Source organism: Neolamprologus brichardi, chromosome 13 (genome assembly GCF_056152115.1).
Source record: "Neolamprologus brichardi isolate AB-2024 chromosome 13, ASM5615211v1, whole genome shotgun sequence".
In the NCBI taxonomy this organism is placed as follows: domain Eukaryota; kingdom Metazoa; phylum Chordata; class Actinopteri; order Cichliformes; family Cichlidae; genus Neolamprologus; species Neolamprologus brichardi.
Genome location: NC_142116.1, coordinates 25,095,452 through 25,107,956, shown reverse-complemented (window position 1 = coordinate 25,107,956; position 12,505 = coordinate 25,095,452). Strand labels below are relative to the sequence as shown.

The 12,505-nt window shown below is 41.9% G+C and overlaps 1 protein-coding gene across 1 annotated transcript in view; it reads right to left on the bottom strand.

Moving 5' to 3' along the window:
- The window catches only part of dntt (deoxynucleotidyltransferase, terminal), a 99,035-nt gene that overhangs the window by 52,069 nt on the left and 34,461 nt on the right, over positions 1-12,505 (bottom strand). The window contains exon 8 of the mRNA XM_006799053.3: positions 2,072-2,174. Within this exon, the coding sequence (XP_006799116.2) occupies positions 2,072-2,174 (103 nt within the window). The remainder of the gene's footprint in view (positions 1-2,071; positions 2,175-12,505) is intronic.

Here is a 12,505-nt window from a genome sequence, read left to right as displayed (position 1 = left end):
ACTGTTATTCTCCATGGTTACGACTGTGGTTATGTTGAACGTGGTTGCATTATTTGGTGCACTGATGTTTGTGTGCACCCTAAGCACAGCTCTTTGGGGTTTTTTTCTGTACTTCTTTTTCAGCACTGTTATAGCCTTGAGGGGCTCATCATACCGATTAGGAGAAACCATGCTATAGGCAAAACACAAATAATACAACCGGCTGCAAAACGCAGAGATTACAATTCAAATCTATTTCCAAAGCAGCACAAAAATTCCTGAATATGTTCACAAGGATGGATGGATGTTCACGTGGTGTTAGAGAATGAGCGAACATGTTGAGTTTTTCAGCACTTTGCCTGCCATTTAAAACAGTCTGATGAGATACACAAATGTAAGCATGAAACAGAACCCACAATATGTGATATCATTGGGTTTATCTACCACAAACGCATGGTTTATTAAACCAGATTTTGATCATTCATCTACTACCTTTAAAAACTTGCAGATATGTTTAAAAATTGCAACATGGAGGACACAATCCATCCTCATTGCAAAAGCATCAGATGCTGCTGTTTCATAAAATCCACTGACGTTTAGATTTGCAAGATATCCTTTGATGTCTAGTTTTGTTGCTATTTGGCTAGACATCTTGGTAACTACATGGTTCCATTTCATCACTGAAACAAATTGGTTAGGGCTGGGAAAACAGGTGGCTGACGTACTGCTCTTTTACCGTGCACACTGAAAAATGATGTCAAATGTGCATCAACATATGACAGCAGTCAGTCCTGAGCAGGGATTCAGATGCAGTAACTTGGATACCAACGCAGGCTATTACTGATGACTTTGTCTTAAGAGACTTTTCACATCATATGTGCATTGCTTAAGAGTTGTCCAGCGTAGTGGAAGTGATACAGCCACAGAAAACAGAGAACATTCACCTTCAAAGTAAAACGAAACCTTTTACTTTGAAGGAGTAGTTTCCAAGTGTTTGAGCTCTCCTAGCAACCATAGCAATTGCAAGGAAGTTTTCAACAACTGCTTGGGAAATACACACAAAAATACATTTTTCCTAAGCAGCTAATGGTTGCCAGGAAGTCACTGATTGGTCTCTAGGCCTGCATGACTCAGGCTTTAGCAACTGATTTCACAGCAACTGCCATCAAACAACAATTTACCAACGGGGGATAAATGTTTTTCCCTCCAGACCAGTGGTTGCCAGATGGTTGCAGACCAGCCTGTAGGCCTGGGTAGCTCCTTATTCTTTTGACCTTACAGCATCACGCTTCCATCATGGCAGACAAGATAACATGTGGTTAGAAATCACATGACTGCCGAACCTGAATTGAGCTTTGAATAGTCTCAGCAATCTAGGTTAAGACTTAATATAAGCATAATTACAGATGTCTGCAATGACGTATGAATCACGCCACCAGAATGTTAAAACAAACAAAAGCCTTCCACATTCTCACATTTCCCACACCGCCGACAGATAGCTGGCTTCAGTATCTCTATTACTCAGCATGCAGCAACAACAAGCACTTGTCTCAGCCGTGTCTATCACTGTTTTGGTGCTGCTCTGGAAACACTTGCCTTGTAGTCTGAACTACCGCTAGCACCTTCATGTATATCCCTGGGAATTTTTGCATTTGCTCATTTTCCCCCCTCAAAGCCAACCTTGCATTGTGCAGTCAATAAAGATGTTTTCTGTATTTGCATGTGCCTCATCACGGTGCAGTGGTGCGAGCTTGCTGTGCCACCGTGGCCCAGGATGTAAGGTGGGTTTAATTAAAAAGGGATTGTTTATGAATGCAGGATATAGAAACACAGATGGACACCTAAACCAGTCTCAGTGATTTAACATCAAATGCAAAGCAGTGTTCAAACGTTGCTCTGAACTCCCGCTTATTAAAAATTTAACACACAGGCACTCCACAAACACAGGTTTCAAAAAAAAATATTAGCATTGCTTTGTTTAGTCTATTGTTCCTCTCAAGAATATTGGATCGTTGTATTTACTTTAGCCTATAGTGTGTTCATTCAGGATACTAATACTATGCTTTAAGAAAGACCTAAACAACATACTTACTTGCTGTTTTAGTCTATCAATAACGCTGGTGAGAAGACGCTCCTCCTTCCCCAGTTGTGGTGTGGTCACGATAAAGTCTACATCGTGGCCAAAATCCTTCCCCCTGGAGACAAAGACATAGCACAGTTACTCACTGTATTCTGGAAATAATGAAATGAATTATCTTTTAGTCATAGCGTTTAACTGATGAAGAGGGAGGGTGGCAGACGGTGCTATTAAAAGAACAGGCCAAGCTAATGGCACTGGCTCTTTTTTTTTCATTATTCAAACAAGTATTTTTTTCCCTTCAGTAGCTAAGTGTAAAAACCCTTTTTGTTGCCTCAGCTGTCAGAGCTTTAACTTTTATGAGAATCATCATTTTCTACTTGGATCGGTGTCATAAAGCGGACCCATATGGACCCTGAATAGGCTTGCACAATGCATCTACTCTGTCAGCACAACTGCACATAAGAGATGTTGCAGTACTGAGTGATTATCAAGTGATTATCTGGCAGAAGAAAAAGCTCTGCACGGAACCGCTGTATGGGCAGAAGATATGTGCACAAAAGGCATATCAAAGCCTCTGTCTGGCTCACTGGATCCATAGGCACTTGAGCAGAGGAGCAAGAAAAGCAAAAGCATCCCCATTATTTAATCAGGAGGAGCAAATGTAGTTTTTTTTTTCCTACCCTACTTTTCTGTCGCTTGAAAAGTAAATTATCATACACTTCTCTGCAGCGTTTTTATTAGAAGCCTATCCTTTTAAGTCACGGCACAGCAGCGAGTTATTCAGACTAATCAGAGGAAACGCAAGAAATATGCAGAAATCTATTGTAGACTTACTGAAATTTATCCCCGTGTACCCCGCTCAGAGGAAACAGTCCTGCTACAGAAGTGAGCATCACAACATTTGTTTATCAAAATCTTTTGAATGTCAAATAAGCGTGTTGCACTATGCGCAAATCTGTCACACCCAACCACACTAGGGAAGCCTGATCAAACAGTAAGGACTGTCAGGCTGACTGAGTGACCAAATTTAAACATGTGGACCCAAGCAAACACTGGGGTGTTGGCGTCACTGGTCAGTTTGTGTACACTTTGAGCAACTGTTTTTATTTAGACTTAGTTGTTGGCTTCCTCAGAATACACATGGTTCGGAGTTAGTACTAAACCCGGGCTTGATGGTGCGAATGCGGCGTGTAGATATTCTTTGGAAATTACAGTCCATATAGTCTAAGGAGTCTAATTACAGTCCATATAGTCTAGCTGGGAGTTAGAAAACTATATGGGACTGTATGTCTGTGAAGGTTCTCAGTCATCCAGGTCATCGTAGTCTAAGGAGCTTGGAAAGAAAAGCATCTGGACTTCTTTAAGTTGCTTGAAGACATTTCACCTCTCATCTGAGAAGCTTCTTCATTTCTAAGGTCAAATGATGTTGAGTCCCAGATTTAAGCCCTAAGGGAGTGTCCCCCAAAAGGGACAAGGACCCCCAATTGATCCTCTATCTAATCACACGAGCCAAGGTGTGAAAACGGGTGTAGGTCACAATCAGCCAAGGTTTCGAGTGAACTCACTGTAAAACCTAGTCCCAACCTATCATGTGATTTCCTGAGGTCCATGTCCCTCTTGGGGGTCACTCCCATAGGACTTAAATCTGGGACTCTCCACCATTTGACCCTCGAACTGAAGAAGCTTCTTGGATGAGAGGTGAAACGTCTTCAAGCAACTTAAAGAGGTCCAGATGCTTTTCTTTCCAAGCTCCTTAGACTACGATGACCTGGATTACTGAGAACCTTCGCAGACATACAGTCCCATATAGTTTTCTAACTCCCAGCTATAGACTAATTTTCACTTTTTGTAATGGCCAGCAGGGGGTGACGTCAGTGAGAACTGCTGGTTGAGTCGAGCCGTATTGGAAACCTGCTCCCGTGAGCTATGAGTCTACAGTCTCAGTTGCTTGTTTCAATTCTTCCTAAATATAACAGGATTGAGGCAAAAAGCAGAATTAAGCAGGTTGTGCTTCACTATGTGACTGACATGTCAGTAGACTGTAAGTGTGCATTATCAACCACAAACAACCTTTGTGAGGTTTCACAATGAGACTAACCAAAGGGTGTTGTCACAGTGGTGGCATCGTTCCCCTTTGACTAAGCCTTGAGTTCTGGCATTTTTGCCATCTCTATATTATCATTTATTTTTTGTTTGTTTGATTGATTTTTGTTAGCAATAACTCACTGTAATATTAAAATCCAATTTAATTTTGGCTAGCAAAAAACTGCCATACAGGACACCGGCCTGTAAAGGGAATCATCTTTCCACTGCAACCTTGTGGCATTCTGAATCTTTCCAGGGGGCTTTATTATTTTCCCACTTATCAGAGACATAGAGATCAGAGAGCATTTGTTACTCTGATCGCCTGCCTAATCTCCAGGAAACTGTCTCAACTTTTGAACAGGCTATTACTAGGAACCACTAAATTCATATCTTTGGTTATCAAAGCCATACGGTGACCACAGATATGCTGAAGAAAGTTTTGGTTCAAGAATTATTTCAATTTTAATGTTTTAATGTCTTCAGAAAATTAGCATCTCCCTCTTGTTTTTGGCTGATTTTTGCTTTCTAAAACCCGGTTGCCTGTTTTCTGTTTGAGGACCACCCACTGTCCGATTTTCATACTTGAAGCTAAAAAACATTTTCAACAAATTTTCATTATGAGTGAAACTGATTTGATACACACAGCAGGCCTACAGTTTAACACACATGGAGCTTATGTATTATTAGTTACATAAATCAACAGGATAAAAGAAGTGCGTGTACAAAAGTAGGAAGTATAGTGCTGCCATTCATCAGACAGAAAGAAGATGTGGGATTATATAAGTTTATGCCTGTTTCTGCTTCTTTCAGAACATAAAATTTTTGTTACATATATATATAAAGACAATACTATATATTGGGGATTTTGTTTTGTTATATATATATATATATGTTCTACCTGTCTAACAGCCTTTTCACAATGTATATGGGGAGTGCTGGTCTGCATTAGTATATGAGTAGGTGATAGGTGTCAAAGTAATATCAGAGTGAAAAGCCAGGAGCCATAGCTTCCCGGCAGAACTGTGCATCATAATTGGATGATCAATGTTATTCACCTGTAAGTGTTTTTTATGATGTGGCGGTCTGGTTTATGTACTATATTTCTGCATCGAGTATGCTATCTTATTACAGTTATATTACATTTACATTGTACATATGCAGTCATGCACATTATAATACTGATATATTGTTATCATATCAGTTTAATAGAAGGCACTTTGGACTGCCCCTTTATTTCCCAGGGGGTCGCAACTGCAAACAAATCTGCACATTTGATTTGGCACAGATTTTACATCAGATGCCTTTCCTGACATAACCCTCCCATTTATCCGGGCTCGGGACCAGCACGAGCAATATACACTAGCTTGTGAACTTCGAACTGGGTTTTATCATATCAATTTAGTAATATTTAATCATATATATCCATTATTATTTAACTTTCAAAACATAAACTGATGGGAATTTACGACTGTCCTTGAAAGGAGGTTTATATCTGTGCTTTGAAGCTCTTGAGAGGAGATCAATTTAGTGGCTGTGGCTGAGGTCCACTCCAGTTCCACCTGCTGATAATGCATTCCTCCAACGAGCAATATATTTATCATCCTCCAGCCAGTTAAGATCAGTCCGTGCTGTGCCAGGGTTTCAGAGGCGCTTCCAGTCAACACAATCGCAAAAGCAGTTGGACACACCCACGTGTGCCTTACACCACGAGCAGCATCTGTGCTTACAATCATATTCACAGAAGCATATTCACTGCTTTGAGGTTTCCTTTAAAATTCTCAATCACGTATGTGTATCTACCAGTAATGATGCTCTGAGAGTACTTTGGCGTGCTCATTGGCATTCAAGCCAGACAATAATAAAATTAAGCCTTCAAGACAAACGATGAGCTGCTCAGAAGTGTAAATATGACTGCAAATGGGTTTGAATGTAAGCCCTGCGATGGACTGGCCCACCTGTCCAAGGGGTTTTCCTTCCTTTCACACAATGCATCCTGTCACAGGCTGCAGGATGACTCAAAAACAGCAGTCAGACAGAATGATGACAAGAAACTGTGGGTTTCTGGCGATTATAGTAGCTTGCCTCATATGGCAGGTTTTTCCACCAGCCATGAAAGATGTGTAGACACAAATACACAGAAACAAAAAAACCAGGGCTAAAGTTGTGCCCTCAAATAACAGAAGATACCCCCGACCGTCGTCAAGTTTAGCTCTGGCCTATGCCAGCGCTACCTGCCAGAAGGCCTTGCATTATTTCAGCCTAATCATTGCCCGACACCCACTCACACACACACAAAAGCTTTTGAAAAAACAACGAGCGAAAAATCCTACATACGTAAGCACCAGTGTCACAGCAAACAACAAAGCAAAGTGACAATGAATGTTGGGGGCGATACAGCTCTAAAGAAGCCTCTGCAGCCGTGAGGCTCGGTGTTTGATCTCTCTTTGCTGCTGCTTGACAGCAGCGAGAGTGAAGAAAGGTGCAGAGGCTGTGAATGGCTTGCGGGAACGCTTCAAAGGTCACTGTGGCTAATTCGGGGAGCAAGGAAGTAATAGAAAACAGCCATTAGAGCTGCAGAAGGCATGATAATGTTAATGGTTAGCATTAGCAGTAGACAGCGTGTACCCCTGTGGCATTTACAGAATGAGCACCTGGTTTACAGGTTCACTCTGCAGCTGCGTCTTTGGTAACACTTATTCAATTTGCCTTGAGAGCCTGTATTATTTTGTATTAAATATCAAAAGCTGTTAAGTGAATTCATTTTAACACTCGTGTTTAGACTTTGCAGTATATATATATACATATATAGGCCTCGATGTGAAGAGTTGGCACTTCTTTAATGAGTTGACTGTTAGGACAGCGCTACTTGAGAATGCATCACAGATTTCCATCTGCTGACCGAGCAACTTTTGCCTACGAAATCTCCCAACACTCAGCTTTAATTGGCAAAGCTGAGATTCCGCAACACTTCCAGCTCGTAGAGTGCGCTTAAGTTGTTAAGTGAGTCTCGCTGTTAGCCTCTGCTGCGCCGGCAAAACCCACTCGAGTGCACTGCATAAATGTGTGCCGAGAATAGCAAAGAAACCAAAGCGGGAAGGAGACAGAGAGAGATCATCAGCATAAATTGGGTTTACCTCCTATCAGAGCTTAAGAACGACCTAATCTTGTCAAATAGTGGTTTTCCGTGTCTGTGTCTGTGTGTGTGTGTGTGTTAGGGGATAACATGGGAACTGGTGGTTATTTTAGGGGAAGCGGCATTTACGCTTTTCAACTCCCTCCCATTTGAGCATCAGTATGTGTCAGGTCAGTGCAGATAATTCAGCAGCAGTCAGCGGAAAGGCGGATGACAGCATGTCGTGCACATTCTTCCAGCATACCAGGGGTTCTCCTTCTTCTTCTTCTTCTCTGCCTTTAGCGGTGCAACTTCAGAGCTCTGTTCCTGTTTAGCATTAGACACCCACTCCTGCTCAGTGGGATGGATGGATGGATGTGAAGATGTGGGTAAAAACAGAAGAATTGATAGGCGGTCGGGCACAGCTGCACGTCGATAAACACCTGGTTTGAATTTAGGCCATCTAGTCTTTTATCGCGTGAGGGAAAATGCTAAATTATTAAGTGTTACTGCACAAAGACAATGAAATACACGTGGTTATTTACAGTTTTGTGTGGACGACAAGGCGACACGCATGAATAATACAGATCTGCGAAGTGTTAGGCTGCAGGCGTCTGCAGGCTAAGCTCTGCAAAACTTAGGTCACAAAAAAGCAACCAGGCTTTGTTTGTGACTATGCATCATTTTCCCCTACTATCAGCCTTCCCATCCACATTTCTTGCTAACACAGCAGCGCGAGGCGATAATCAGGAAGATACGGAATGAGAACAAGAAAAAGCAGCTAAGTGTGGCCTATTCTTCGTGACCAGATGGCTTGTTTTGCTCTTTCCTCCCCTGCAAGCTGATAATGAGGTTTGTTTTAGAATCACGACACCTCGAACTAAGCCGATAAGGAATACTTATCTCAGCTGTTGTTCAAGGCAAACTGTGCGGTGGGACTCGGCGGCTGTTTGCGGATTTGAGAGGAGACACCAATGCCCCCCCCTCATCAGTGTCACTTTGAGTCATATTCCAGACAATTTGATGTCCCTCAGTGGGGACTTGCCTGCCTCATACTGAAATAAACACAGTGTTCCGCTGACACTGCGTGAGCCTTCACATGCAGTTGTGGAAGAAGCTGTATTTTCAAGTGTAATCTATTTTTAATCCTCCCCTCCAACAAAACCGCTTTAAGACTTGTCACCCGCCTTCCACAGCTGTCCTTTCAATAAGGCTAATGTCAGTGGCATCAACAAATCCTCGCCACGCTGTTTCTCTCTGAAGTGGATGACAGCCTGAGTTTATTCCAGCACACGAGTTATTTTGTGAAACTTTTGGGAGTCGCGGTATCTTTTTGTGCATCTTCCGCCGAGATGAAAGATTTGCCAGAGCCGGGTGCAGCTATTTAAGGAGGTATATAGGATATGCACATTTCCATTTTTGACAAGGGGTATCGGCTAGAAAGATGAAGCTAATAAGAGACTCTACACCAGGCTCAAAATTATAGGTAATTAAATCGAGCTTTGACAGGACTTTAGAAGGGAACATTTTCAAATATGTCACCGTGAAACGCGTAAGTGGATTATTAGTGGTACTGCTGGCATCTTAGAAAGCATATGAACTATTTTGGTGTAATAGACCTCATACTGCCTCCCACTGTGTTTAAACCATGTCTGGAGAATCAGCCTTTCAACAAGATAAAGGTAAATTACTTACTTGCTTACTGATAATGCACAAGTTATCGTTCTTCAATTATAGCGCCGCATGATTCCAATTAGGTCTATCTCGCTCTCTCTCTCCAAAGTCTGCACCAAATATGGGGTGAAGTAAATGTGCGTTTCATTTCCCCGAATTTGAAGCCATAAAGGCGCTCTCGCAGGCCCCTTTACACTTTGCAGCAGACTCCTGGCCCATAAATCTTGAGCTGTTCCTCTCCCTCATTCTTGAAGTTAACTATCCATGATGCTCTAATCACCTTCCTCGACTCTCTTACCACATTTCCCCTCTGAGCAGTTATTTACATAATCAGACATCATTCCAGCTGTCATTTAGCTATTTGAAGATTGGAGCGTTTTTTTTTTTTTTCCTTGTGGATTTTCACAACATCCTTATTTAGGAAATTTGTGAATCCTTCCCATTTACACATTTGCCCACCCCTCCTGATTTCTTAGGTTGTTCTTGTTTTTTACATATTTGCCACATTTACGTGCTTCAGATCATCAATCGAAATTTAATAACCCGAGTGAATACAAAAAGCACTTTTTAAATGATGGTTTCATTTGTTTAAATAAAAGTTATCCAAACTTACCTCTCCCTGTGTGAAAAAGCAGCTGCTCACTGGACCTGACACCTGGTTGCACGATCCTGGTCAATCAAGTGTTTTTGATAACTGGGGATGAGTCTTTCACATCAGTGTGGAGGAATTTTGGTCTACTATTCTTTTAATTGTTTTAATTCTCCCACCCTGGAGGGTTTAAGATCATGCCAAAAATCAGTCTGATTTAAGTACAGACTTTGACAAGGCCACTCCAAAACCTTCATCTTTTCGTGTGTTTTGGATTATTGTCCTGCTCCATAACCCAAGTGCGCTTGAGCTTCAGGGCATGAACTGATAGTCAGACATTCTCCTTCAGGATTTCCTGGTAGAGAGCAGAATTTATGGCTCCAGCAATTACAGCAAGTTGTCCTAAAGCAGGAAAACACACTACCACCACGGCTGGTATGATGTTCTTTTTATGAAATGCTGTGTCGGTTTTGTGCCGGATGTAAAGGGGCTCAAAACTTCCAGAACGTCCAAAAGGTATTTGGTTTGTCAGTCCACAAAATCTTTTCCCAAAAGATTTTGCTTTGGAAATGTCCCATGCATGCCATTTTACCCAGCGTCTTTCTTTTTGTTGAATCATAAACAATGACCTTAACTGAAGCAAGTGATGTCTGCAGTGCATTAGATGTTGTTCTGGGTTCTTTTGTGACTTCCTGATTCTTGGAATAATTTTAGTCAGCCCAACACTCCTGGGAAGGCTCACCACTGTTGCAAGTTTTCTCCATTTGTGAGGCTTACATCGTCGTTCACTGGAGTCCCAAAGCCTGAGAAATAGCTTCGTAACCCTTTACAGACTGATAGATGTCAGTGATTTTGTTTCTTTGGTGGCATGATTAAGGGCCAACCGTGGCTCAGGGGGTTGGGAAGTGTATCTGTAACCGGAAGGTCGCCGGTTCGTTCCCCAGGCTCTCTGTCCTGGTCGTTGTGTCCTTGGGCAAGACACTTTACCCTACCGCCTACTGGTGTTGGCCAGAGGGGCCGATGGCGCGATATGGCAGCCTCGCCTCTGTCAGTCTGCCCCAGGGCAGCTGTGGCTACAACCGTAGCTTGCCTCCACCAGTGTGTGAATGTGAGAGTGAATGAATAGTGGCATTGTAAAGCGCTTTGGGTGCCTTGAAAAGCGCTGTATAAATCCAATCCATTATGATGTTTGTTTTTTTTTTTAAATCTTTTAACCTACTTCACTTTGTCGGACAGTTTCTACTTAGGTAATTTCTTGATCCAACAGTTCTGGCATTAATCAGGCCTGGGTTTGGGTAGTGAAATTGGACTCATTTTTTCCCAAAAAAATGTGGTCAATCACAATTAATTCATAATTTAACAAGGGGGGGGGGGGGGGGATCAGAGGGCTAGGTACATTTGGATAGTTTTGTTTTTTATGTAATGTATATTTTCAGCAGAGAAATAATGCTATTTCCTTAATAAAATTAAGTTAAGGCATCCCTAATAAAGTGCCCACTGAGTGTATATATCATATTTTTCTCAGGTGATTTTTAATAAAACACTCGTGTGATTCGTGTAGGCAGCAGGTATTTCTTTGATAAAGGTGTCCTTGTCTGCTAGTTTGAGTGTTAAAGGTTACTTTGTGTCAACCTCTGATTGGTCTACAAGAACTGCAAATAAAATAGATTTCATTTACAGTCTCAACACTGGTCTAAAAATCCATGAAGGGACATGTGTATGGCCTACAAAATGATTTTAGGGTTTGGCTGTTGATTTACAATTTTTTATTTTTTTTTTGCAATGCGCAAAGAAAATGCTCACAGCAAGAGAAATCAAAATGAACAGTGGACGTGGGCTAAACGGCTTGAGGTAAGAAACAGATTTCAGGAAAAGCACCATGCTGTCTCTTTGTTTAGACAATTGTGTCCTGGAGTTGCAGTCGGCATCTGGTGCTGCAAATATTTCCTCCTAGTATGAAATAGTGAAGTAGTGATTTGCTGCAAAGCTAGTATGCTATAAGGATCAGCATGTAACGGTGTTGTATATTACAAAGTGTGTTGAATTTGGACTCAGAGCAAAGCCTTAATGCTTTGCTATTTGGCTACACCTGACAAATGTGAGATAATGCCACGATACCGGTCCTGTAGCTAAAGTGACTTTTTTCCCCCGTTATAAAAGTTAGCGTATAGTAATTTTCTACCAAACTCTGACAAACAGAATACAGCAAATGCAGAAAAGGAAAACTTTAATAAGGTTTTAAGGGAGCAGGAATAACTCCAGTAACATGTGATGTTTGCAGCCCAGACACTATTAAAGACCATCAGCTAAGCCGCGGCAGCTCTGTTACCCCTGTAGAGAGGCAAGCGCCCGTCCTTACTGCCAGACTGCTTTTGAATTATTTACCTCACACGCCACTGGTTACGGCTGGATTTTTACAACACCACAGAGCGGAGTGCTCCACACTTACTGAGCCACAAAGCACTGCGCATAACAAAATAAACAAATAAATAAATAAATGAAACAGCACCACAAAGACGTGCCAATGGAGGGAGGCACTGGCTGCGAGTGGCACTCAGCAGGTAGCTTTACAAGTGCACTCACTGTGCACTCTGAGACTGACAAATGTAATTCACTTTAGCATCTTAATGTAAATGCAAAACGTTAGTAACCCGTGCTATCTGGCATTCTGTTTTACTGTCAAGAACAAAGGCGTGAGATGGGGAATATTCTGCGGTGGTAAATGTCCAATTAATCCGTTTTGTCTAAGAACTCTCAAAAACTGCAAGATGCAATTAGACACCAGCGGCTCTGACGCTTCTACCCAGACACTCACTCTGTGACTTCTATGCTCTGATATCAGATAATAATAATAATAACAGTAATAAGATCCACCTGGGAATCAAGCAGACCTCTTGAGGCCTTGCTAATGTCTTTGCTTTCCCTGTGTATAATATGAACAGAACAATAATGGGGGATGGGGAGGGGCGAGGAAAGACTGAAGGTG